Source organism: Lactuca virosa, chromosome 9, assembly GCF_052849685.1.
Source record: "Lactuca virosa cultivar CGN04683 chromosome 9, Lactuca_virosa_CGN04683_v6, whole genome shotgun sequence".
Lineage (NCBI taxonomy): Eukaryota > Viridiplantae > Streptophyta > Magnoliopsida > Asterales > Asteraceae > Lactuca > Lactuca virosa.
Genome location: NC_136434.1, coordinates 192,072,954 through 192,096,170, shown reverse-complemented (window position 1 = coordinate 192,096,170; position 23,217 = coordinate 192,072,954). Strand labels below are relative to the sequence as shown.

The window sequence follows — 23,217 nt, the reverse complement described above, 5'->3', positions numbered from 1 at the left end:
TCTTCAATGCCCAATGTTAACCTCACTAAATTACAACACCTGGTAAATTAAGATGGAAGCCATCATGGATGCCCATGGGCTATGGGATGCCATTGAGCCACCAACCGGAGTGGTTGTGGATGAGAAGAAGAGCAAGCAGGCTCGAGCTTTCATCTTCCAATCTATACCAGAGGAGATTCTTACACAGGCAGGCAAGAAGAAGACAGCCAAGGAGGTTTGGGACTCTCTAAAGTCACGGTATGTGGGTGCAGAGAGGGTCCAAAAGGCAAGGTTGCGGGTACTAAAGAGTGAATTCGAAGCACTCCAAATGAAGGAAACATAAACCATAGATGAGTATGCAGGAAAAATCTCAGCTATGATTTCTAAATTTGGGAGTGCAGGGGCAATATTGGAAGATGAAGAATTGGTAAGAAAGTTGTTCGATACAGTCCCAGAAAGATTTATAAACCTGGTGGCATCAATTGAGCAAAGTTGTGACATGGAATCAATGTCATTTGAAGAAGCAATTAGGCATTTGAAGGCTTATGAAGACAGGCTCCGGATCCGGAAGGCAAGCACACAGGCAGATAATGCCCTGCTACTTGCCAAGGCAGAAGGCTCATCAACCCACCGGAGTCCAAGCAAGCCAAACACACCAAGTGGTCGAGGAAGGGGTGGAAATAATAACCGGGGAGGAAGAGGCAGCTCACGAGGGCGAGGTTCGACTCGTGGTAGAGGTGGGCGCTGGGGTGGCGACTCACGACAGGAAGCTAACAACTCCAATAAGAAGCCCTGTGACAAGAGTAACATAAGGTGCTTTGAGTGCCAAGAACTTGGCCACTTTGCATCTGAATGCAAGGCAAAGAAGCAGCAGGACCAGGAGGTGAATCTGGCTGCAGATGAAGAAGGTCCTGCCCTCCTACTAACTGTGTGTGGGGAAGAAACATCAAGCATGGTGCTCCTGAATGAAGAAAAAGTGTACCCAAGTCAGTTAAGAGAAAGTGAAGATGAGAACATGTGGTATTTGCATAATGGAGCTAGTAAACATACGACTGGCTCCAAATCCTTATTTGCAGAACTCAATGAAAATGTAACGGGACAAGTACGGTTCGGAGATGGGTCTAAGGTCTCAATCAAAGGAAAGGGCACGCTGCTGTTTGACTGTAAGAATGGGTCAGATGACAGAGGAAGGTTATGACATAGGAATGACAAGGGAGTTCTTGCGTATGTATGATGAAGAAGGTTGTTTGATTATGAAAGTACAGAGATCGAAAAATAGGCTTTATAAGATAAGGCTCATACTTGGGAAACCTGTCTGCTTGAACATGAGTATAGATGATGACTCGTGGCTGTGGCATGCACGCATGGATCACACTAACTTCAGAACACTCGAAGAGATGGCACGTAAGAAGATGGTGTCAGGCATGCCCCAGGTGACTCATCCATCACAGGTGTATGAAGGGTGTATGCTGGCAAAGCAATAAAGACAAGCCTTTCCAAAGGAAGCCACGTGGAGAGCTAAAGAACCATTACAGTTAGTACACGCAGATCTATGCGGACCCATCACTCCAGCAACTAAAGGAGGAAATCAATATTTGCTCTTAATCGTGGATGATTACTCACAAAATATGTGGGTATACCTGATCAACACAAAAGATGAAGCGCTTAGCATGGTTCAGAAGTTTAAATTGCTAGTAGAGAAGGAAAGCAACCACAAAGTCAAGATGATAAGAACTGACCGTGGTGGTGAATTCAACTCGAACCAGTTCCAGTTTTTTTGTGAGCAGACAGGAATCAAGCGACAATTGACAACACCACACACCCCACAGCAAAATGGGGTTGTGGAACGTCACAATAGGACAATTTTGAAGATGACGAGGGAACTACTCAAGGCTATGGGGGTACCAGACCAATTTTGGGGTGAGGCGGTGAGACATTCAGTGTACCTGCTGAACAGAACGGGCATAAAAGCTCTCAAAGACGTAACCCCATACGAATCACTAAAAGGCTCCAAGCCCTCGATTGCACATTTGAAGATCTTCGGTTGCGTGGGATTTGTGAAAAAGCTACGAGGCCTGAGCAAATTGACTGATCGAAGCGAGTCGATGGTGTACCTGGGAACCTCAGAAGGAACCAACAGATATCGTATGTACAATCCCAGTAATCGACGGATAGTTGTGGCACGGGACGTAATCTTCGATGAGGCAAGGAGATGGGCCTGGAATAACGAAGCAATGGGGGAGCCACTCTCAACACCTTACTGGACCAATGTTATGGTCAACATAGCAGCCCAATCCCAACCGGCCCAAGATCCTGAACAAACAAACGGCGAGCCTGTGACGCCGTTAATCGATCCCTACGTTGACTATGATAACTCGCGACCAGAAAACTCATCGCAATCCCCTGAAATCAACTCGCGATCAACGCCTCCCAGTCGAACATCGACAAGTCAAGAAAGAAGTGGAGAAAGAAGTGGGTCCGTAGCATCGTATGATGACACACCAGCAAGAGGCTTCCGTTCAATCAACGATATCTATGAAAATACGACAAGAATGGAGGAAGAAGAGATACGGGATCTATACGAGAGAAATCAAGAGCTATTGTGGGTCGATAATGAACCCACGAACTATGAAGAAGCCTCAGGTGAAGAAGAGTGGAAACGAGCCATGGAAACGGAGTTGAAGTCAATTGAGAAAAATAACACCTGGACTCTAACCAGGCTACCCCAAAATGGCAAGGCGATAGGGCTAAAGTGGGTATTCAAGCTAAAAAAGAATGTCGCTGGAGAAGTAATCAAGCACAAGGCTCGTCTGGTCGCCAAGGGTTATGTTCAAGAAAGGGGTGTCGATTTTGACGAAGCATTTGCGCCATTGGCCAGGTTGGAGACGATAAGACTAATCCTCTCGGTAGCGACAAGAGAAAATTGGCTCGTACATCGCCTGGATGTCAAGTCAGCATTCCTACATGACGACCTTAAGGAAGAAGTCTACGTAACTCAACCCACTGGATCCACGGTAAAAGGCAAGGAAGGTTGGGTGTACCGTCTTCACAAGGCCCTGTATGGGCTACGACAGGCGCCAAGTGCATGGAACATAAAACTCGACCAATCACTCAAGTCACTTGGATTCACCAGATGTGTTCATGAGCAAGCCGTCTACAAGGTACATAAACCCAACTTGACTCTTATAGTTGGTGTATACGTAGATGACCTTATAGTCACTGGGTGAAATGAGAAGGGAATCCAAGAGTTCAAAATTAGAATGAAGCGTTTGTTTGATATGAGTGATCTGGGATTGTTATCATATTATCTGGGAATTGAAGTATCACAGGGTAAGGATGGTATAATGCTCACACAGAAGGGGTATGCTGAAAAGATCCTAAAAGTTTCAGGCATGGAAGGCTGCAATAGCTCTCAATACCCAATGGAGCAAAAACTCCATCTAACCAAAGAAGAAGAAGGTGAACCCGTGAATACAACAATGTACAGGAGGCTTGTTGGGAGCTTAAGATACCTGGTCCATACAAGACCAGACCTCAATTACAGTGTTGGAATGGTGAGCAAGTTTATTCAAAGCCCTACACAAAGTCACTATGCTGCTATAAAACATATTCTGAGATATGTGAAGGGAACAACTAAGTATGGACTAAAGTATCACAGGGGAGGTGATGGAAGACTTGTGGGTTATAGTGACAGTAGTTACAACAGTGATTGTGAAGATAGAAGAGGAACCACTGGAGTAGCTTTCTACTACTCAGGAAACCTTATAACATGGGCATCATAGAAACAGAAAATAGTGGCACTTAGCTCATGTGAAGCAGAGTATATGGCTGCAACTGCAGCTGCATGTCAAGGACTGTGGTTAAGAAACCTGTTCAGTGAGCTGATGGGAAAGAAAGCACAGAAGGTGAAGCTGTTAATCGACAACCAATCCACCATAGCACTCATAAGAAATCCGGTGTCTCATGGTAGAAGCAAGCACATAGACACAAAGTTCCACTTTATTCGTATGTGTGTTGAAAGGGAACATATTCAAGTGGAGCATGTGAGTGGAGATCAACAGAAGGTTGATGTTCTAACAAAGGCAATGCCAAGGATAAAGTTTGCTGAGATGAGGGAATTAATTGGCATAGAAGATTTGAAGAAGAAAGGTCAACCTTGAGGGGGAGAAATGTTGATCAAAGGTTGACCTGGTAATTAGGAAGAATAAAACATGTGGGCAGTCATGACCGTTAGAAAGTGAATTGGCCCTAGTATTTCTCTTTAGTAGTTTAAATAGAATAGTTCAGTGATTACAATTAATCAGTCGAAATTTCATTGTATAGCAATTCAATCATTAGGTTGCGAGTATTCTTCATTCAATAAAGAAAATCATTCGGCTGCCATTTCTAGTTTTACCCCTGTTGGTGTTTTCTTGTTTATTGCTCTGTTGCTCTATTGCTTCATCTCTGATAATTATACTGTGAATACTTATTCTGAAGATCACATCTGAACTTATCTTGAAGATAGGATTTTTGTTATCATTAAATATATTAATTCATGCAATCTGGGATTCTGCTTGATTTGAAGATATGCATATCATAATTGATTGAATGTTTCTCCTTTAATCAAGGAGATTTATTGTGACTTTTATTGTCTCTATCATCCAAAAATCTTTGTGTGTTGAAGATTAGTGATTGATGATTTTAGAGTTTCGTATTCTAAGAGTTCTTAGTGAGTTTTTAGAGAGGATTCAGCAAAGTGTGTTTTTTCTATAATCATTGTGCTTAAACATTACTGAAAAATAAAGTGATTTCTTTAATTGTATGACTACATTGTAGAAATAAAAGGGGAGTCAGCTAAGTGAATTCCCTTGGATATTAACAGTTGGAGCACATGTTGTTTCCCCTCACATGCTTGTTTATAGGTAATATCAGTTTTGTACTTTGAATTGATATCCTTGATGATTTAATATCCTCGATATACTCTACTATGATTATCAATTATAATTACAAAAATTAAGCGACTCAACATTCTTTTTGTTAGCTTGTTAATTGTTGGGGTTCAAGTGTGTTGACGGGCAAGTGTGTCCGTCAACAACTTTTCTAAATTGGAAAACACCACCACTAGACTTGAGTAGAACACCTTTAATACATTAAGAATTTTTTGATAACAATAAACCCCAAACCTTTCTTTTGTAGATCTATATGTTTTATACTGAAAGCCTTCCTTAAGATTTTTCTCTCCAAGTGCATAGTGCAATTTTTTTTACTAGTGAAGGTTTATAGGCTTTAGGTCTTTTGAACAGGGTGTTGATTGTGTGATGGAGTTGGATGATAAATCGGGCCTAGACATAGGAGGCATACCCTACAATATGATATTTGTATACTTATTTTTATGTTTATCATCCGACCATTAATTATCAGAATTATTTTTTACTAGGTCGAAAAAACCCTAAACAAACATCTATTGGATCCATGTAAGGTTCTATATTGGCATCGTTTAAAAGAGGACATGTTTGTCGGTAGTCAAAATCATTATGTATACCGACATCATCAACATATGTAACAACATGATGATCACCAACATGGTTAATAATTTCAAGATCAAGATACTTCATCGGTGATTGCATTATGGTTTCATGAATAATAGCATATCCATGAACATTATGATACTGGTTTCATGAATAATAACATATCTAGGAACACTATGATATTGTGGTACACTTGGGGAGATAAAATTACATATTTGATTGTTGCTCTATAATCCGACAGATATGTATTCACAATTGTGACAACCATCAAATTTCGGTCAAGTCAAAGTCAAACAAAGTCAACTAGTCAAACCGGTCAACTCCATTAACCCTTGTATGATAGGGTTTACGTTATGTAATCACTGTACAATTCGCTATTTTAATGAGAAAACATCATTTGGAAAGTTCATGTGTTTGATTTTCCTTAGCCTTAACAGTGCTAAACAATGAACCAAAGCGATAAAACACTATTGCACAATCATCGGGATTGTGTAGGACACTAAATCATGGCTTAACGGGGTCTATGGACCTTGCGTTGCGAAGCCGGACACTCAAAAAGATCACAAACGAAACCTCTCGCAATCTCATTCAAACCCTACTCAAGATTACTTGACGCTAATAGGATCGAAACTCATACACTACGATATAAATTGACGTTAATAGCAACATAGTATAGTACAACGTTATAACTATAATCAAATTAAATTATGATACCATATTAAAATCAAATCAAAGTATAATGCTCTAATTAAATTTAAAAGAATCAAACTTGAATGCTATAATTAAACTTCAAATCAAAGTAGATTGTTATAATCAAATAATAACTCATCTTTTATAAAACTCCATTTTTATAAACTTTACATTAAATTTTATAAAACTCTATTTTTATAAACTTTACATTAAATTTTATAAAACTCTTATATTAATTATGTAAAAGATGCTTGTGTTAGTGGTAAATTATGAAGACCACCAAAAGCAAAAAGATTATTCCCATGGTCTCCCACTCACACCTCCCATCCACTTTCCTTTCCTTTTTCTCCCAACACATTATTCTCTTCACCACTTAAACCTTCTCTATTCTTTCTCTCACTCTCAATCTCGAAATTTCCTCCAAGAATACTCATATTCCATCCAAGAACAATCTATTATACTCAAATCTTCATCCCTCTTGAAGCATTCATCAAGGTATGTTGTTAAAAGTTTCATATTCATACAAGAAACAAATTAAATCCACAAAAATATCTAAAACTCATTTTATGCATAAACCTGATTTTTCTCAGAATCCCATCAATAAAATAAGAAGTTCTGGAAATTTTCAGAAAATAATTTATTTTTATTGAATTACTATAATTATTGCAATAAAGTAGGGCAATAATTCACATAAAATACTTTTTGCATTCAATAAATTCTGAGAAAATTCTAGGATGACCTGTATACTGATTAAACATGATATATGAAGTTTCATGCATTTATATTACTTTTTACTATTATTTATGATCTTATTGATTAATTAATAATGAAATATATAAAAAATACTTCCCATAGTCACAAATATCTGAAACTTATACACTGAGCTCTACATCATGTTATAAAACTATGGTTAATTTTACAGATTTTTTGAGAATCATTTACTATTTTTCCCGAATTTTGTGTTGTTTAATCATTAAAATATTAAATAAATACTAAAACAGTTCAGAAAAATATACAAATTTTACAATAATTCATATTGTATGAAATAATGATTTCCTAATAATTTCATAATTTTTCAATACTGTTTACTATTTAAAACTATTTTCCTAAGTATATAAGCATGTAAAAATGCATTTTAATGATTATTTCATATAAATAATTGTTAAAATCTGTAAATAATTATAATTGGGCAAGTTATTATTTTAATAAGAAATTATTAAAATATGGCCTAAATTGAAAATATAAATTAATTATGCAAAGTAAGTAATTCAATTTAAAATTCATTTAACAAATAAATACCTTAATATTATAATCAAAATGAATTATTGTTAATTCATCTAATATAAGAATATGTGTCTAATTATTTGTATTAATACTCCATTCTCGTTTAGCAGTTCCTAAACCAAAACTATTAATTATATTAGGTTCTACGCCATTTTGACCCGAATCGTCTATCGTACGACACACGCATTTCGTTTTGGGACTAATGTGAGTAATCTACCCCATATTTTATAATTTTCAATACTTTTGGGGTGTATCATGTGGTTCTAATATGTTCCAACTTCATTTTATTATTTTATCACAATTGAGACATTGTTGGGACATTTATACGTGAGTCATTAATTGTATAACTATTGTTCGTTTACGCTACATGTACTTGTAGTGCATTATCTTTTTTAGTCTAATCTCCATGACTATGCCCGTATTCTTGAGGTACGTTATGGACAATAATAGCGCTATTGGGTTGACCACCCCGCCTTGGGACACTAAGGTGATTGATCACACGTGGTTGAGTGTGTATGATGATTAGATGCTCCATCCTATATATATTTATATATATACATATGTATATATATAGGGTGAGGACTTATTGTTGTTGTTATCAATTGTTAATCAATTTTTGATTTATAAACCGTTATCTCAAATACAATTGTTTGGCGACTTCAAAAGAAAACAGATTTCAAATTATAAATGTTTCAACTTCACAATTTTCTCTACTAAAATTTGATTACTCACCAACTCTCGTAGTTGACCTGTTTTTACCCATGATGCAGATTTGAAGAATGAAGAATGATGAAAAATAGGTTGTGCCTTAGAAATCCACAAGACAATTTAAATTTGATGTAATAAATGTGGTTTGCATTTGTATTTGTACTTGTATGTTGTGGATCTTGTTTGCATACTTAGTACTTAATTGAATCTAATCACATTATAACCTAGTTGTCATGAGACTTTGAACAATATATCACGCCTTGATCGATTCCGACAAGGATCGGGGTGTGACAGATTGGTATCAGAGCCCTTGACTATAGGGAATTAGGTTAATTGCCTTGACCTAGTCTATAGCCTCTAGGGTCCTCTCGTATGCTAGTTTATAAAATGCACACACAACTGTATGCAATTCGCACTTAGAAAATCCTTGGAATACCTTTGTGTGTTAATTGCTCCCTTATGTGCATACGTATTACTCCTGACACTTATATGTGTGCATACACTTGTGAATATTCTCCACTTTCTCTGAAAATCACACACATACTCAAGTTGTTTAACAAAATGTATATACATATATGTATTCCTTAGAGCTCATAGGAAATTCAAAGTCATCCACTCTAGTTGGGTAGGATCATAGTAATGGACGCGTAGTAACTGGAAGGGGGAGGTGCCGGTAGCCCGAAAGTCCTGACTAGGTAAGCATTCGTATACATCCCAATCAACCGAGGGACCAGTTTGCTTATCTGGGGACCAAAGGCGAGAGTTCCCAAACCTATAGGCCAAAGCGCGTCATTCACATTACTTTTGAGCCATCAAAATACCCGACCTTATCAAACGTATCCGAAAGGATACACTCCAAAATGGCCAACTCATTGGACTATTAAGTTCCCTAATGGGCCTAGAAGTGGGAAAGAAATGTGAAAACTTAGTTTTGTGGGGGCCCACGCAAGTGCTACATGTTTCACATTTAGTAACCATGGAAAGCCCAAAAGGTGCCCAACACTCCTAACCATGGCCCAACAAGTGTTTTACAATTATTTTACCCAACAATGTCTAAAAAAAAAAACTTTATTTCCCTAATCAATTTACAAATAACTCACAAGTCCATATGCGTGTTTCTCATAGTTGACATGTTCCTTGTTTGGTTGTGGACTTAGGGTAGACTCATTAGGATCAACAGTCTAATAAAATTTTAATTACACATAACTGGGGGCATGTCGAGTGAATCTTAGGAGTGGATCAGACATTGAACAAATCACAAGATTATAATCAAGTTATTCCTACTAAATTCATAAGTCTATTTATATAGACCTCTGGTATAGAGTCGTCAGCGTAGTCGTGTCGGCAATCTAGAATATAGCTAAATACATAATACAAACTATAATACCCAAATTATACAAAATTTTCTGCATAAAAAATCAATAGACAAACACAATGAAACTAAAAAGGGTATCAATCTATCAAGAGAAAAACACATACAATGTAGATTAAAATCCACTAATTATAACAAAATGGCTAAAAGAAAAGGTAAGGACTAAGGATTGTTAAGTCCTCTCTTCTTATAAATAGCTTTGAAGCAAGCTTGCCTAAGCTTCTTTGTTCTTTCTGTCAATTGCATACCTGGAAATTTCTCCATCATCTTCTTGTGCCCTGCTAACGTCTCTACCTCCTCCTTTAATCCCAACTCCTAGTTTTTTTAGGTAGAGGCAATATATTTTTCGTGTGAGTTCATAAAATTTACAATGAGTTAAGTTTATGTAAATATAAATCAGAAATCGTAGTAAAACAATTGATTCGATGTGGCATATGCCTAGGGCCTATGTTTATGTTATAAAGAAACTAATAATTAAAATTTTAGAAAATACCAAAACTACTTTGGTTACCAAGTGCATGCATACATGCATGAGTAATGTATAGAAGGTTATTATCGTAGTTTACCTTGGCATTTTGAATGAGGGATTGAAGGCTCTTAAGTTTTCTATGAGGCCATCTGTTTATGTTTAGCTCTCTGCATCTTTTCTTTAACAATGTTGACCCTATCCCTAGTTCCTTTGCTGCCATGATTATCGGCATCTCAAAGTACTTCGCTATCTCTTCAAACTCCAATGGTCTCAATCTATTTGCCACCTTCCGGTCACCGTGATCAGTGATGGCAGCACTAGAACTACCTGTAGCCTCACCACCGGATTTACAGTCTTCACTGAAACTAACCAATGGTAAATTACCATCCTCCCAACAATCCCATAAGCTTATGTCTTTAAGGGGATCCAAATCGTGAAACTCATTTCTAGAAATGATGTTTTGATCTTTGTTAAGTAATGTGGAAACGTTCTGATCAAGCACTTCATGCAATTTTTCCGACAACTCGTAATCATGATGGTCGAGCATGTCACCACTGCAAAAATCCAAAAAAAAAAAAAAAAAACTCAAGATAATCAAATCCAACATGATGAAAGACTCTTTTTGATCACTACAAATCCAAACCATGTTTTGATCAATATAGACAAAATCACTTTTCTGTGCGAAAGATGGGGTAATGAGTGACGTTTATATATACCTGAAAAGATCTTGATGATCAAAGTACTGAAACCAATCGAGGTCATCTATGGGGTTTTGATGATCTGCAGGTGGATCCATTTGTGAGGGAGAAGTTAAAAGTTGCGGTAAGAATGTGATGATTTATATAAGTGAAGTGGGAGAAGTAATTAATAACAAATAAAGAGGAAATGAATATATATGGTCTTTGAACTGTAACCTTCTTCTTCAATTCACACACATATACATATATGTTGCCGCAAATTATGACTTATGTGCCTCATGCGTTTAATACATCACATGCCTACCGCATATTCTTGACTTTGAAGCTACGTACCAGTTTCAAATTTCCCCAGTAGCACACTTTTCATTAGAAAGTACTCCAAGTCTTCACACATGAACCAGTTAGAAAGTACTCCAAGTCTTCACACACGAACCAATTAGAAAGTACTCCAAGTCTTCACACATGCAAATTATGACTTGTGTGTCGCTATAGGTAACTAATAAAATTTTATTTTTTAACCCCTTAAATATCAATACAAGCTTCTAACCTCGACGTTTAAATTCAAAATTTCTTTTTATTACTAAAACTAGCATCTATTCAAGTATATAAACCATGAATCTTGAGAACACGGCAAAACCCAAATAAGTCTTATCATCTATGTAAAAAAAAACTCAGGGTTTTTACTAGTAAATCTATCAGTGGCGGAGCTTGAACAATTACCTTGGGGGGGGGGGGGGCGAAAATATTATAAACTGAAATTAAAATTAAAAAAAAAACAGATTGTTTTCTACAAATAAACACCAAAAACACCTAGAAAAAGAATTACAACTCAGCCCGACAGCCTTTAATGTCTTTAAAAACAGATTATGAATGATATATTAGTAAACAGACAACAATTTCTCTTTCAATGTTTTCATCTTTCCCATGATTATATCTAGAAAAATCAAAATGAAGGAACAATTGATCCAATCAAAACAAAATCAAATTCAAAATTAGAACAATAACCAATAACTCATTTAACAATAACCAAATCAATCTTTGTTGTCACTTTTCAGTTTTGTTTGAAGCTGACAAGTTGTTAAGCATAACCAAATCAATAACCAAATCTATAAGTTCATAACTTATAAATCAAATTGGCAAATCGCCAAATCGCAAATGACAGCCAAATTAAAAGGAAACTCAGTAAGACAGTAGTAACACATAAATAGGCAACAAATTGACAGAAAACAGCAGCAGCAGTGCAATACGCCAACACCAACAATCAACAATCTTACAATCAGAAAAGAAAGAACATCTGAACAGGATTTGGGTCTCGGGATTACATACCTGATTTCTGTGAAGTGAGAATGGGGACTTGGGCACTTGGCGATGGCGATTGGCGAGAGTGAGACCAGGCGACTGACTTGGCGAGACAGCGACAAACGAACAGCAGGCGAGATAGGCAGCGCATTGGGAAAATGGGGATGAATCGATTTTGATTTCGTGATACCGCTTGGTCGCTTGGAGAATTGGGAGTATTGGACCATTCTGATTAGGAATCGGGAGGGGCCAAAGCCCAAGTTTGAAGATAGCAGTCTTATAACTATTTTATTTTGAACTACAATTCCTACTTCTAGCCCAATAATACTATGCCCCTGGAATCTATGAGGGCTAGTGTAAACATTATGGTTATATATCATTAAGATTCTATGGACTTAGAATGTGTGATTCCGCCTCATTCCCTGTTCCTTGTTTGGTTGTGGGCTTAAGGCGGGGTCACCCATCCAAAATGCCCTTGCAATCTTAATGATATACGACTAGTTTACGTCAATCGACTATAAAAGAACTTGTAGGACTTATAATGCAAATTTCGTCAAAATTTGTTGAAACATTCGTAATGATGGAACTCGCTAACTACATTATAAAATAGTGGTAATACCAAGGATAAAACAGGGAGTATAAAAGCACACATAGAATACTCTATCATCCCAAAACAATAAACTCCTTTTAAATTGACTCAGTTCAAGTTACAATAAGAAATTTCCAAGGTCATCATGTGACATCAGGAGGGTTGTTCCTCACCATAATCAATTTCTTGTACTACGAAAAGTTTTCCACATCTTTTTCCAAACTCTTGAAGTCCCAATCAAAATGCAAATTTCGGGACGAAATTCCCTCTAACGGGGGGATGATGTGACAACCATCAAATTTCGGTCAAGTCAAAGTCAAACAAAGTCAACTAGTCAAACCGGTCAACTCCATTAACCCTTGTATGATAGGGTTTACGTTATGTAATCACTGTACAATTCGCTATTTTAATGAGAAAACATCATTTGGAAAGTTCATGTGTTTGATTTTCCTTAGCCTTAACAGTGCTAAACAATGAACCAAAGCGATAAAACACTATTGCACAATCATCGGGATTGTGTAGGACACTAAATCATGGCTTAACGGGGTCTATGGACCTTGCGTTGCGAAGCCGGACACTCAAAAAGATCACAAACGAAACCTCTCGCAATCTCATTCAAACCCTACTCAAGATTACTTGACGCTAATAGGATCGAAACTCATACACTACGATATAAATTGACGTTAATAGCAACATAGTATAGTACAACGTTATAACTATAATCAAATTAAATTATGATACCATATTAAAATCAAATCAAAGTATAATGCTCTAATTAAATTTAAAAGAATCAAACTTGAATGCTATAATTAAACTTCAAATCAAAGTAGATTGTTATAATCAAATAATAACTCATCTTTTATAAAACTCCATTTTTATAAACTTTACATTAAATTTTATAAAACTCTATTTTTATAAACTTTACATTAAATTTTATAAAACTCTTATATTAATTATGTAAAAGATGCTTGTGTTAGTGGTAAATTATGAAGACCACCAAAAGCAAAAAGATTATTCCCATGGTCTCCCACTCACACCTCCCATCCACTTTCCTTTCCTTTTTCTCCCAACACATTATTCTCTTCACCACTTAAACCTTCTCTATTCTTTCTCTCACTCTCAATCTCGAAATTTCCTCCAAGAATACTCATATTCCATCCAAGAACAATCTATTATACTCAAATCTTCATCCCTCTTGAAGCATTCATCAAGGTATGTTGTTAAAAGTTTCATATTCATACAAGAAACAAATTAAATCCACCAAAATATCTAAAACTCATTTTATGCATAAACCTGATTTTTCTCAGAATCCCATCAATAAAATAAGAAGTTCTGGAAATTTTCAGAAAATAATTTATTTTTATTGAATTACTATAATTATTGCAATAAAGTAGGGCAATAATTCACATAAAATACTTTTTGCATTCAATAAATTCTGAGAAAATTCTGGGATGACCTGTATACTGATTAAACATGATATATGAAGTTTCATGCATTTATATTACTTTTTACTATTATTTATGATCTTATTGATTAATTAATAATGAAATATATAAAAAATACTTCCCATAGTCACAAATATCTGAAACTTATACACTGAGCTCTACATCATGTTATAAAACTATGGTTAATTTTACAGATTTTTTGAGAATCATTTACTATTTTTCCCGAATTTTGTGTTGTTTAATCATTAAAATATTAAATAAATACTAAAACAGTTCAGAAAAATATACAAATTTTACAATAATTCATATTGTATGAAATAATGATTTCCTAATAATTTCATAATTTTTCAATACTGTTTACTATTTAAAACTATTTTCCTAAGTATATAAGCATGTAAAAATGCATTTTAATGATTATTTCATATAAATAATTGTTAAAATCTGTAAATAATTATAATTGGGCAAGTTATTATTTTAATAAGAAATTATTAAAATATGGCCTAAATTGAAAATATAAATTAATTATGCAAAGTAAGTAATTCAATTTAAAATTCATTTAACAAATAAATACCTTAATATTATAATCAAAATGAATTATTGTTAATTCATCTAATATAAGAATATGTGTCTAATTATTTGTATTAATACTCCATTCTCGTTTAGCAGTTCCTAAACCAAAACTATTAATTATATTAGGTTCTACGCCATTTTGACCCGAATCGTCTATCGTACGACACACGCATTTCGTTTTGGGACTAATGTGAGTAATCTACCCCATATTTTATAATTTTCAATACTTTTGGGGTGTATCATGTGGTTCTAATATGTTCCAACTTCATTTTATTATTTTATCACAATTGAGACATTGTTGGGACATTTATACGTGAGTCATTAATTGTATAACTATTGTTCGTTTACGCTACATGTACTTGTAGTGCATTATCTTTTTTAGTCTAATCTCCATGACTATGCCCGTATTCTTGAGGTACGTTATGGACAATAATAGCGCTATTGGGTTGACCACCCCGCCTTGGGACACTAAGGTGATTGATCACACGTGGTTGAGTGTGTATGATGATTAGATGCTCCATCCTATATATATTTATATATATACATATGTATATATATAGGGTGAGGACTTATTGTTGTTGTTATCAATTGTTAATCAATTTTTGATTTATAAACCGTTATCTCAAATACAATTGTTTGGCGACTTCAAAAGAAAACAGATTTCAAATTATAAATGTTTCAACTTCACAATTTTCTCTACTAAAATTTGATTACTCACCAACTCTCGTAGTTGACCTGTTTTTACCCATGATGCAGATTTGAAGAATGAAGAATGATGAAAAATAGGTTGTGCCTTAGAAATCCACAAGACAATTTAAATTTGATGTAATAAATGTGGTTTGCATTTGTATTTGTACTTGTATGTTGTGGATCTTGTTTGCATACTTAGTACTTAATTGAATCTAATCACATTATAACCTAGTTGTCATGAGACTTTGAACAATATATCACGCCTTGATCGATTCCGACAAGGATCGGGGTGTGACAACAATAGCCTTTTGCTCTCACGTTACATCGATTATCACAATCACCTTCAACTAGATACACATGCATTTCACTTCTGACACCTTCAATTACACCGATTAAGTGACAAACATCATTATCATCAATTATGTCTATAACATAGAATATTATTGGAAAGAAAAATTGATAACCAATTTTCTTTTTCACCAAATATAAAAAAAATTGTTTAATTAATAATTGTCGAAATTTTACTCCATATTCTTAACGAAAAGCCTAACATACGTGGTTGATCATTAACAATCTCCACTTCCCACTGGTGCAAACAATGAAAAATCACTAGAACTCAATTTTTTTCGTTTGTTAAAATCAGATTGAAAAACAGTAATTTTATTTTCCTCCTTAATACATAGATAAACATATATTTTACAAAAAATTTATATACTTTTAGTAGTCAAAATGTCATAACTTGTGGTCAAAATTACGAAATCGTAGTCAAAGTGTTAAAACTCATAGTCATAATGTTAGTATATAAAAGACAACAACACGCGAGATTGCACTTGAAGAGAGGAAAAATCGTAGTTGGTCACATGCCATTTGCGATTTCTATCGAAGCAAAATGGCAAAATTTTCTTTAATAAATAATTTTTTTTGTCACATATCACTCTCATTTATTTTGTTACATGTCATTTGATAGTTATTTTAAATTAATTTTTTTATCCACATGTTATTTTATGATTTTTTTTTCCATTTTATTAAAATGCACATAGTATTTAAATATAATAATTGTAATAAATGTATATCAATTTTATTAATTCAACTTTCCTTCTAATTTCAAATTCCTAAATTTAAGTTCAGTTATTTTCTTTTGGTTATTTATTTAAATTATTTGTTTAAATTTAAAAGAGAACTGAACGCTTCAATTCCAACAATTCAATATTTCTCTCATTTCTTTTATAAATTCAAACTCTTAAATATTTAAACATTAACCTTTTTTTTAATAAACTTGTATATTCATATATAACTGTTTTTTCTAATAAACTTATATAATAAACACAACTAGTCAAAATAACAAAACCACAACTAGTGGAATAACAAAACCAGTGGCAAGTTATAAAATCATAGACCCTTAGGTCAAATCGTAGTCATTTTTAACAAATACTTAAAAGAGTCAAGATAAATTCGTCATTTTCTCAATTATTTAAGCTAGAAGCCTATAACGAAAGGTACTCCCAAATGATGTGTCATTTCTTCTCGTAATTACACTCTAATAAATTTAAAGTCTTTTAACATTGCCAAACTCATTTGTGGGTCAGTTTCTTTATTATTTTGTATTACTATATCATAACAGTAATATGATTTCAAATTTATTATTATATTATTTTATAAATACAGTTATATATTAAGAGTGTAATTTTTATGATTAACCTAGTTCAAAAAGTTAAAATTACATTTAGAATAATAATAACTCACATCTGATTAATGTATTTGTACCGATTCAAGCATTTATTGACATGAGTTCTTATAGTGAAAAATGCAATATGAATTATGAATTAGTTAAGAAGTAACATTCAAAATACACCATATTATCATAAATAAATAATAAAAATACATGTATTATGAGGATCACATGCATGTATTTGAACACATATGAACTCATGAGAGGGTACATCTTGCCACCATGTCTCCACCATCCCACCCCAATTAATGTTCTCTTAAATAAGTGGAACCACACACCACATGAAAACCTATTTGTTTTTGGTGACACACCTCTTAAATTTATTATTTACAATACGAAGTGTACTATGATATTTTTATAATATAATAAAATCAAATTATATATAATAAATATATTTTGCTTAAGAACATGAGATGGAACAATCAAGAAAACATAAATCGTATTTTATGAATTATGGAAACAATAAAATTGTAACCGGTGTTTTGAAATCTTAAAAAACAAACCATTTTCTACTAAATTGATTGGGGTTAATATCATAAAACAGTAAAACAATATATATATATATATATATATATATATATATATATATATATATATATATATATATATATATATATATATATATAGTTTTTTTTTAAATTTAATTTCAAATTGTCTTGCATTTTTTTTAGGTTTGATCTTTTTAGCAAGTATACATGCAATCTTCTGTTTTTATTTTTTAGATTTTTTTTAAAACCCCTAATTCTTTTTTTGAAAAAAACCCTCAACCTTTTTTATCAAAACAAAACTCATATGTGACAATTTTTTTGGGATCTAATGTTAAATTTCATGTTTTCCGACTAAAAACATTTTTAATATTAGAAGTGATTTAATTCATAATAATTTCATTGTATTTTTTTGAGACTTAACTTTTGTTTCCATTTGAGCCGACTTTTTTTTGTTTTGACTTATAATTAGCATGGTTTTTTTGTTGTTGTTTATAGTCTTCTTGTTGGTTTTCAACATTAGAATATGAAGAAAACATTCGATTTGTTTGAAACAATGAGAAAGACTACTATATCCAATTCTTGTTGGCAAAATGTATATATAAAAGTCTATTTGTAAGATTCTCGAAGATTATAACAGATGAAGAACCATGATTTAAGTTATCTTGACCTCTTAGATTGTTTAATAAATACATCTTCCGAACACCAATCTATATTTATAATCTAATCTAAGCTTTTATGTTTTTCATGTTAGAAACACTATCAGTCACACTAGACAGTTGTTCTTGACATGTTGTAATCTACAAGCATCCTACAACATCTCTCTTTGGTTAATTTTTTTCTCTTTTTATATTTTAATGTTAAAAAGTATCAAAAACACCATAAACAACAACAATAAACATGAGAATTATGAGTCAAAACAAATAAATGGTTCAAAAGAAAACGTTTTTTCAATAATGAAGGCTTTCCAAAAAAACTGAGGGTTTTTATGGAACAAAAAAGTTGATAATTTTTTTTGAGAAAATTGACTCAAAACAAGAAGATTACCCGTTAACATGCTAAAATGGCCAACTAAAAATGAAAAAAAAATACAACATCTTTTTTAGAAAAAAAAAGCTTGAGGTTTAATCCGAGAAAAGACTCATGATCGACTCATAAAAATCTCAAGCTTAGTTTTAGGCTCGTTTATTAAACGAGCTCGAGCATAAGGTTCATCTTTCAAGCTCAATTCCTATGCATATTCATATAATATAATTTTTAAATCATCCAAGACTAAGCTTTGGAAAGTATACTTGTTTAGGCTCTATTGAAAAACGAGTCAAACCTGAACCGAGTTCAAGCATGTTAAATCATCCAAGACTGATGTTTGGAAAGTAAGCTCAAAACGAGCCAAACTCGAACTCGAGCCCCATGAATTTAAATGAGCCTACCCGAGCTTAGGCTCATTTAGGCTCTCTTGACATACTAGTCGAGCCTGAGTCGAATTCAAGCATGTTAAGTCATCAAAGATTAAGCTTTGGAAAGTTAGCTCAAAATGAGCCGAGCTCAAACTTGATCTCAAGCCTCATGAATTTAAATGAGCCTACCCAAGATCAAGCTTGACTTGGATATTTACACCCCTAATATTAATATAACTAGTAAAATATAATGTAAAACCTAACATGTTAGTAATAAAATATAAACAATGAATATTTTATTTTTATTTTAGAACGATGACTCACACATACTATAATCTACTCATATACTTATATCTAAGACAAAACTTGAATCATTAATGTAACGTCCCAAAAATTATGAGATAAAAATTTCATTTTTAATTCAATCAAAACATTAATCATCTTTTATTCAAACATCCAAAAGTATTTAATAATAAAACAATCATCAGAGTACAATCCCAAAATCATCACAATGCGGAAACATAGGTGGATGCGTTGCGATCATGCTGGGCCCTTCCCTTTCAAAACGAAAGTACCTGAAACCATAACCATAAAAACCGTAAGCACAAAGCTTAGTGAGTTTCCCAAAATAAAACACATCATACATACCATTGGGCCTAGTCCTCACATTGGACCAACCCACCATAATGGGCCTAGCCATACAAAACCAATGGGCCTAGCCCGATCATACAATGGGCCTAGCCCAACATACAAATGGGCCTAGACCAACATACCATGCAAGAGTCAAAAAGACAATTAGTATAACATATCCTAGTGGGCCGGCATTGGTGCCTTCGACCCATGAGTACAGTGAGGAAACTCACATCAATCCGCTGATAACCAAATAACTGCTCGGGTCGCTGAACCGGATAACCTCGCACCAACTAACAATAAATACAACCTTAATTAATAATTAACCCGATAACCCAAAATCCGAGGCCTACTCCATAATCCAACTTCCTAAAGGGTAAACGACCATTTTACCCTTTTCTTACTTGGCCCAAAACCAAGGCCCAACCGATTTGCTCAAAAAGCCCAAATCCCTAAATGGCATCCCAAGGCCCAATATGGCCCATCTTCCTAATTGGGCCGAAAACCATCATGAACCTCATCCCAAGAAAGCCCTTAGTCCATCCATGACCCAAAGTCAGAAGTCCAATGGCCCAATCAAGGCCCAAACCTTAAAAGGCCCAAATTGACATACTGGGGAGTACGCCCTGCGTACGCACCCCCGAAGCACAAGGTACAAGACGCTGATGCGTAAACCACACATTAAACTGAGCGTACTCCTATGTATGCGCAACGTACTCATCAAAGAGCCAAAAATCCCACAAATTCTCTTAATAGTTAAGACAAGGACTTCCAAACTCAGATATGACCCTAAGGAGAAGTCTTAACACGTATAGTTGGCAACTTTACTCATTTTCATGGCTTAATGGGAGTAACTCCTTTATAAAATCCATAATAAACACCCAAACTCATGCATGCTCCAATACAATTCATTAAGGTGACATTTTTATGAACAAGGGACCTCACAAATGCCAAGATCCAACATTCTAAGCTCTTAGAGTAGCTCATAGTCACATGTATGACTCTAAGGACCAAAATGTACCCAAAACATTCCTTATACTAGATCTAACACCTAGATTCATTAAGTTAGAAACTTTATACCTGCAGAAGGTAGATCAAGATGCACAAAGCCTGGATCCAAAAGCTTCAAGCAATCCCACACTTCTCCAAGAAACTCATTCTTCTTCTATGAGCACCAAAATGCATGAAATACCACCAAAAGCTCAAGAACCACACCAATGGGGCTAGGGTTTCGTTTCTAGGGTTTAATGGGATGGAGGCTGAAGATAAGAGGGTTTGGTGTTGAGTTAAGGAGCTTAAATAAGGTCCAATACCCTAAATTAGGGTTTGGGTCTGACTGGAGTACGCCCAGTGTACACTTGGTACCCCGAGTGTACTCCAAAGGGTTCCCACGACCAGCCTTCCTAGGACGCCCAACGTACGACCCAAGTACACCCAGCGTACTAGGCTTATCCTCTAAGCCTTCAAACTTCCGAAAGTCATAACTTCTTTGTTCTAAGTCCGATTTCGATGATCCTTTTATCCTCGGAAAGGTAGCGAGAAGCTCTACACTTTTATAAACTCATCCTTGCCTTAAAACTTTCCGGACTAAAATCCAAAATTCATAAAAAGCCCGAATTAACACTTTACCGATTTACCCTTTGGCTTCAAAACACAAATCGAACTCCCAGGTCATCAAATCTACATCACCCACACCCAAATGGGTCTAAATATCTCTTTCCCAAAGGCCCTAAGCCTTATGATAATCGATTTTCGGGTCACAGCCCCGAATTATGAAACAATTCGGAACAAGGTGTTATAATTAACCTCTTACATGGAGAGCATCTCACCATATCACTGACTTAAAAGCATGTTGGTAAGATTTTTAAATTTATCGGTGTAACCTCTTTTTTTAGGCTTATAATTCTTTTCCCTTTTTAGTATTAATTTTTAATTAAAAAATTAAGAAATTAAAAAACAAAAAATACAATAATAATAAGATAATTTATTTATTAGTTTCAAAGGATAAAATCATAATTTAATACGATTGGATAATTAATTTGGTTGACAATGTAAAACTGTAGTGTGGGAAAAGTCTAGTATTTGACAAAAACTTAATCATACTAACCTCTTGTGGACCAAATGATTAACCTCTTGTGGACCAAATGGTTAAAAACATTATGATAAGAGGTTATATATTTAAATTCAAGAAAAGACTAGTCATTTAAAGTCAAATTGTGGTTTAGGTGAGAAAAATCAAATTTGAGAGATAATAGTTGACAAGGTGTATAATATAGAAGCTAGGGGTGCGTTTAGTTGCGGAAAAATGGGCCGTTTTCTGGAAAAATTTTCCAAGAAAAATGAGAATTTTGAAAACGCGTTTAGTTCGTCTATTTTTCTAAATTTTTCACGGAAAATGAAAATTTTATGTTTTCTAAAATTACAAAGAAGTTGGAAATTTTTGGAAAACTGATAATCATTGTTTTCCACATTTTTCTAATTCCAAATTTTTTCTAAAATATAAACACACACCCATTCCTACCCCATCCACCTCTACCTACCCCCACCTTAACACCCCCCACCCCCCCACACACACATACATACCCACCCCCACACACACACCCACCCACACACACACACCAACCCACAAACACACACACACATACATACCCACCCACACACACACACACACCCACCCGCACACACACACACACCAACCCACAAACACACACACACATACATACCCACCCACACACACACACTCACCCACAAACACACACACACACACATACATACCCACCCACACACACACACCCACCCACAAACACACACACACATACATACCCACCAACGCACCCACACACACACACAAACACACTCACACACATACCCACCCACACCCCCACAAACACACACCCACACACACACAAACCCACACCTACCCCCACCCCCACCCTCACAGACACACACACAAACCCACACCTACCCCCACAAGCACACACATACACACACACAAACACACACTCGCACCCCCACCCACCCAACACCACCACCACAATCACCGACCTACCATCACCATCACCACCACCACCACCACCACTAACCCGTCACTAGCACCACCACCACCGCTGCCGCCGCCATCACCACCACTGACACAATTGCCACCGCCACCACCATCGCCTGTCATCACCACCAGCGTCGCCGACCCGCTACCGTCACCGCCCCCACCCGCACCCTACCACCGCTACCGTTTTCTAAAAATGAAAACCGATAGAAAAATACACATCTAAACACGTTTTCTAATTTTCTAAAACTGAAAATGAAAAATGAATAAGTTTAACTAAACGCGTTTTCTAAATTTTTCAATGAAAAATGGAAACGGAAAACGAAAATCGAAAATCGAAAAGGAAAAACAAAAAACGGAAAATGAAAATTGTTTTTCCGTAACTAAACGCAACCTAGACATCTCTTTTTTCCTTCGCCTATTTTGAAAAAAAAAATGAAAACCTGAGAGGGAAGGAAGGTGCTAGGGAGATTTTTCCTCCACCTAAGGAGGATTACATAAGCTTGAAATGATTTGAAAGAAAAAGAGAAAACAATTATCACCTTTGGAGCATTCGAAGGTAATCTCTCTTATGCTTCTCTCTTAGATTTAAGGTTACGGTTTGGAGTGAATCTCCAAATTCAAAGTAAA

The 23,217-nt window shown here is 35.0% G+C and overlaps 1 protein-coding gene across 1 annotated transcript; it reads left to right on the top strand.

Moving 5' to 3' along the window:
• The first annotated feature begins 52 nt into the window (after nt 1–52).
• On the top strand, nt 53–1,177 carry LOC145140138 (uncharacterized). The gene is made up of 2 exons (XM_079073732.1): nt 53–191; nt 381–1,177. The coding sequence occupies exons 1-2, from the start codon at nt 53–55 to the stop codon at nt 1,175–1,177; spliced, it is 936 nt and encodes a 311-aa protein (XP_078929858.1).
• Nucleotides 1,178–23,217: the final 22,040 nt, after the last annotated feature.

Excerpts from the sequence above, each read along its gene's own strand:
- LOC145140138 (XM_079073732.1), top strand. The coding sequence starts at position 53 with ATGGAAGCCATCATGGATGCCCATGGGCTATGGGATGCCATTGAGCCA. Across the intron at positions 192-380 it reads GGAGATTCTTACACAGGCAG|GGGCAATATTGGAAGATGAA; the intron begins GCAAGAAGAAGA and ends TTGGGAGTGCAG.